The sequence below is a fragment of the Lactuca sativa genome, chromosome 2 (genome assembly GCF_002870075.4).
Source record: "Lactuca sativa cultivar Salinas chromosome 2, Lsat_Salinas_v11, whole genome shotgun sequence".
NCBI lineage: Eukaryota > Viridiplantae > Streptophyta > Magnoliopsida > Asterales > Asteraceae > Lactuca > Lactuca sativa.
Genome location: NC_056624.2, coordinates 193,205,213 through 193,211,817, shown reverse-complemented (window position 1 = coordinate 193,211,817; position 6,605 = coordinate 193,205,213). Strand labels below are relative to the sequence as shown.

General features: G+C 34.4%; 1 protein-coding gene across 1 annotated transcript; it reads left to right on the top strand.

Moving 5' to 3' along the window:
• The first annotated feature begins 783 nt into the window (after positions 1 to 783).
• On the top strand, positions 784 to 1,740 carry LOC111899881 (uncharacterized). The gene has a single exon (XM_023895765.3). It carries the CDS (start codon positions 946 to 948, stop codon positions 1,429 to 1,431), a length of 486 nt encoding a protein of 161 aa, XP_023751533.1. The 5' UTR covers positions 784 to 945; the 3' UTR covers positions 1,432 to 1,740.
• Positions 1,741 to 6,605: the final 4,865 nt, after the last annotated feature.

Here is a 6,605-nt window from a genome sequence, read left to right as displayed (position 1 = left end):
TCTCTATATATATATATATATATATATATATATATATATATATATATATATATATATATATATATATATATATATATATATATATATATATATATATAAACGTAAAGGGCTCATTTATGTGTATAGAATCAAAAAGTATATCACAACTAATTTGTGAATATATGGTTTGTTAAAAGCAAATAATATAATTATTATTATTATAATAATAATAATAAAATAGACTACGATAAAGATTGGTGTTGTGGCGCATTTGAGAGAGAGCTACAAGAAAAGCCAGTTGTCACAAGTGAACCCTCGACGGTCGACGGACCCAATGGGTCTCCCTTCACGTGCCTTTTTCACTAACTTACGCATCCAGATGGCACAATAAGCAAGCGGACACGCGTCTTCATCTTGTTTATCCAAAAACCGGGGACCACACATTTCCATGTATCGGAGAAGCAGCATACCAGATGATCAATCCCCCCACGCAGCCTCGAGTCGCGACAAATAAATTCAAAACTGTAATTCCTATTTTACCCCTTACGCCCAACATTCAAAATCTGTTAGCGAGTACGACACGTGTCCTACGGTCAAATTGGATAAAGTTAAGGTAACTAATTATTGCGGCCCCGTCAATCTAACCAATCACATTACACCACAAAATTAGAATTGGATAATGGATTTACCAGAATAAAATAAAATAATTATAAATTACAAAAATATAGTTACCAAAATACGAATATGGTCTTCATTTTGGACGATATTATATTAGCCTATTAGGTTTAAGAGAGAGAAAGAAAGCTTATCCATTGGGAAGCCTTTATAAAAGCAGACTAAAACGATCATTTGGTTCATCTTCATCATTCATCAACGATAGCAAAATACATTGATTCAGAAAAAGTTTTGAGACATATTCGAATTTTGTTCAGAGAGTAAACTACTTTCATTTTTCAATCCATTGTAATGGCGGCATCCAAGAGTTACTATGCTAGAGCTAGACCAAGCTACCGGTTCATCTCCGACGAAAGGAACAGTGCCGTCGGATCGGATTCGTTGTTTGAGCTCGACGAATCGGATGTCTGGAATGTTTCCGTGTCTCCGGAGTTGCGTAAGACGGTGCCCGGTTCTCGGATCACGAAAAGGTCTTCGTCGGTGGCGGTGAAGCGAGGAGAGCTTGGAGGAACGGCATCGTCGATGCCGGTCAATGTTCCGGACTGGTCTAAGATACTCAAACAGGATTACATGGAGAATCGGAGGAGAGACAGTGACGACGATGATTTCGATGATGATGATAACTGCTCTGGAGATCGGATTCCGCCGCATGAGTTTCTGGCGAGGACTAGAATGGCGTCATTTTCCGTTCACGAAGGAATCGGGAGGACTCTGAAAGGAAGAGATCTGAGCAGGGTACGAAACGCAATTTGGGAGAAAACCGGGTTCGAAGATTAACCAAATTGATCCTTTTTCCATTTCTTCTTACTAAATATCTGCAGATGCGGAATCTTAACACTCAACAGAGAAATCTCCATCTCCATTTTTCTTCAAATTATTTATTGATCAACACAAGTAAATGCCCTTTTTGTGCCCCAATTCAGCAATCTCTTCGTTTTGGTCTGATTTTGCTTTTTTGTTAATTGTGATGGTGAATCCGTTTCTTGGACAGCCATGGGAAGCGAGAATCGGTAGTTAATTAAGATTTAAGAATGTAAATTCTGGATTTTGATATGAAATAGAAATTAGTTTTGAGTTTTGATGAAAGTGTTTCTGTTTGTTGTTTGAAGTTTTCAGATTTGTTGTTTCACCAGATAAAAATAAAGTGGAACAGTGAGGAAGCAGCATCCCAATTACGGGTTGGGTTCAAAAGTGTTAAAAGAATTTTTAGAGAGCATATTCGTATTAAACCATAAAAAAATAGGTAAATTATACGAATAGTCCCTCGTGTACATGCTAAAAAGCACTTTTAGTCCCTATTTTTAAAAATTAACTCGGACCGTCCCTCGTTTAGTTAAAAATTGCATACTTCATCCCTCATTAGTTTAAATTTGCATGTTTCATCCCTTACAAGACATAAAATGACTATTATGTCCTTTTATTTTTTTTTCCACTTAATTTATTGTGATAATAATTATTATTATTAATCTAAAAATAAAAGGCAAAATAGTGCAACCACCACGAACACACCACCTGCATCTCTCAGACACCATAATTCCATCGCCACCTTCCCAGCTCCAACATTATTAGACACCATAATTTCATCGCCACCTTCCCAGCTCCAACATTATTCGACCTTTCTTCCTTAATCAAACACCTTATACCACCTTAAAACCCACCACCAAATTCCTACCCCTCCTTTGCAAGGTTACACCACAATCGGAACACTCTTGTCGCACCTATGTTCACCTTCACAAACCGCAACCAACACCCACTTTAAACCTTACCGGAACCACCACCCAAAAACCTAACATGGATCTTCCTTCCACAATTCCCTTTTGTTGCAAAATCATAAACTAAAAATAATCCACCTCTAAAGACTTCACTAACACGACCAATATATCCCTCAAAAACCCTTTTGTAAATTGAAGAAAAATTCTCCTCCCCAGCAAATTCGCATCTCGCATTAGAAACGTATCGGGTGGCAAACTCGATTTCTTCCAAGTTGCAACTAGGGTTTCGAATGGAGGTGGAGGCGGAAAATAGCATATTTGTTCTTTCTTTTCTGTTCGGTGAGGGTGATAGCACATATGAAGGGTGTTGGCAGGAGTGCAATTGAAGGTTGGTGTACAGACGATGAGCGATGGCGGCGATGGTTGCTTTGATTATTACCTTGCTCTTATGGTAGCTGAGATTGGGGTTCATGCGATTCTCAGAAGAAAAAAAATAGAGGAGATGTGTGGTCTTCGGCTGGGTTGCAGAAAAGAGAAGACGGTGGCTAAGTAGATTTCGTCGGCGGTTGCTTCATGGTTGTCGGTGGCTTCATGGTTGCTGTTCGTTGATAGTTAGAAAGGAAAATGGGGAAATGGGTATGGGGAAAGGAAAGGGGGAGGGAGGGTGAAGATACTTTTTTTTTCTTTTTTTCTTTTAATGTAAAACTAATAAATGAATAAAAGAAAATTAAAAAATAAATTGCTAAGGGTAAAATAGTTTTTTTATGTCCGGAGTGACTAAGTGTGTAAGAAAAAAACAAACTTATGGACGGTCCGAGTTAATTTTTGAAAATAGGGACTAAACATGCTTTATGACATATGCACGAGGGACGATTTGTTTAATTTCTGTTATATTTTTCGTAAATATATTAATATATCTATAAAAATTAATTCAATTACGCGTATGTGTAACACTAAAACTCGAAACATAATCATGATACTTTTGAAGTAGAAAAAAGTTTATAATCAAACTTATTAGAATTATGAAAAACTATATTATATATTTTTTTCGAAAAATTAATGATTTTTAACCTCGTCTTCCATTATATATATATATATATATATATATATATATATATATATATATATATATATATATATATATATATATATATATATATATACTAGCCGTTTACCCGCGCAAAGCGACGGGTGCGGATCAACAAAATGACATAAAAAATTTGTTAAACAAAATGACGAAGAGATAGAGATTTCTTATACCTGGGCTAGGATTAAACGTAAGACATTTTTGGGCTTATTCGATTTTAATAGAAAGAAAAACAAAGGAGGATGTAGCGAGCATGAGAGAGAACCAAGGTTTTGCGGTCAATGGCAAGGCATTCATGATAGACGAATGCTAGATCAATGCGCCTCTTCCAGTTTATATGAAATGTTTTATAACGTGTACATCGTATTAGACCGATTCAAATGGATATGAAGAACACTTGGTCAAACTTTGACCTATTCAAAATCTTATCATCATCTTATTTGACTTTTTCATTATTATTGATAAAATCAGTATTTAGCGATTCAATTGGATATGAGGAACACTTGGTCAAAGTTTGACCCATTCAAAGTCTTATTGTCATCAACTTATTTGACTTTTTCATAAATGTTGACCAGATAAGATTTAGTATTTACCGATTCAATTGGGATATGAGGAACACTTGGTCAAACTTTGACCCATTCAAAATCTTATCATCATCATCTTATTTGACTTTTTCATAAATATTGACCAGATAAGATTTAGTATTTACCGATTTAATTGGATATGAGGAACACTTGGTCAAACTTTGACTCATTCAAAATCTTATCATCATCATCTTATTTGACTTTTTCATATTTAACCAATTCAATTTGAAGATAAGCTTAGAATACCTATTCAAAATCTGTCTTTGACCGGATAAGATTTATTATTCTCCGATGTATAAAATTATTGTATATGATGCTTAAAAGCTTGTACCTCTTAAAATTCAGCAAAATCTTGTAAATGCTTTTTAAGGTATAAAGATACATATATATATATATATATATATATATATATATATATATATATATATATATATATATATATATATATATATATATATATATATATATATATATATATATATTGGTTTGGAAAGGCTTTTTCTAAACTTAGGCTATGGGGTATGGGATCAATTTTAACGAGTAATTGCCTATGTGGTATAGATGTTTACGTGTGAACGATGTCCCATTAGATCGTTAGGCCATGCATAATGGGAGTTATATGACAGTTTAATAGATTAAATGTGAATATAATATAGAGGAGAGGGAGTGTGGAGTTGAATGGTCATATAACAGTGTAATAAAGTTGTAATGAATATTTATGAATTTGTTAAGAATTAAATTGAATGCGTATATTCTCTTTCCTACATGGCAATCCATACAACTCTTCATGAGTTTATACATTGGAGATGGCCTAAATGTGATGTGCACCAAGTGTATTGAATTGTTTTTCAAATTTAAAAATAAACACTTCAATTATAAATAACAACAATTTTATAACCATTTCACACCTCAAAAACACTCAAACCTTTTTCTATTTTCTCATATCTTTTAGATAGTATGGATCTAAATCAAAATACATCATTCACTTCAAACACTCTAACAATCCCAAACATTCTAAATTATTCATATCCACATCTTAACTACATGCAAATGTTAACATCCCCAATCCAACAACTTCTATTTACCAACATTTCATATCAACCAAACTACTTCCAACAACAAATACTACAACAATTTAATCAACCCCAATTCAAAGCTTTTCAACAATTTCAACCATAAGTTTCGCAACCTCAAAATTTTCAAAAATTTCAAACACAATCATCTCAAATCTCATTTTCTCAGTCGCAACTAATAAACCTTGACAATGACGATGACTAAAGGGTACAAGAAACACAACAACCATCTTGAAGAATGCAACAAAAATGAAAAGCTACAAAAAAGAGGTACGGTTGGAACGAAGATGATGAGGAAGTTTTATCTAAAGTTTGGATTTTTATATCGTGTGACTCAAGGATGGGCAACGCGTAATCGGGAAATAGTTGTTGGCTTCGTGTTTTAGACCACTTTCACTCGCTATTGGGAAGGCACACAGCTAGGACATACAACGCAATCAATGGAAAATGACATGAACTACGAGCGGCTTACACCAAGTTTAATGACATATTTGAAAATTTTTAAAATATGCATAAATTTGGTAGCAAAGATTTCAGTATTTTATCAACCGCATGCTAACATACAAGGTTACCAACGATGGTAAAATATTTGGTCACCAAAAAGCCTGAGAAATTTGTCGTAACGGTTCAAAATAGGTCCTTGATCCGGAAACTTCGCATTCAGAATCGACCACCGGCTCCTACAAAAGGCCAAGAACTTTCGAGTTGGATTGGGTTTTGGTGTCGACCTTAATGAAGACTTTGTTGGATTAGTGTCTAAGTCCATAACTATTTTGGTTTGTACTTGACCCGATGGTGCATGGTCCTTTTGGGTTGCCTTCACCAAAGCAACTTGATAGGATGAATTATGGAGAGAGAAGATTAATTATGATTTATTAATATATTATGAGAATAATATATTAAAGGAGAAATCATATTGTTTAATTAATATTAGTCAAAAATTAATTGATAATTAATTTTGTGGCTAAAAGAGATTAATTAAACTTAAGGGACTGGAACTGTAATTATAAGATAATTGCATTTGGGCTATGGATTACCTTGGAATAATAGGTTGGACGAATTCTATGGGGAAACCCATTAGAAATCGTCCAAGGGATATTCTAAAAGGGTCCATGGGCTGCTTAGGGCTTAAGTAGTCAAATTAGGGTTTCCTAGTTGAAAACCCTAATAGCCTACATGTATATATAGTACCCTTAAGCCCCAAAAACGTGGCTAAGAGTTCCACTAGGGTTTTTGGACGTTTTGGGCAGCCTCCTCTCTCCTTATTCTTCATCCTCTTGCTCTTGGTGTTTGTGAGCTATTAGAGGAGTGATAATTGTGACTCTAAGCTTTCTAAAGTCATTACAAGGAGGATTTGAGATTGTTCTTGCTACATAACAATCAAAGGTATTTCTCTAAACCCTAATTTCAGTTTATAATATGTTAGATCTAAGATTGTAAGTCTTGGATACATTGCATGTACAATAGAGAAACCTAGATCCAAGCATTAGGTTTT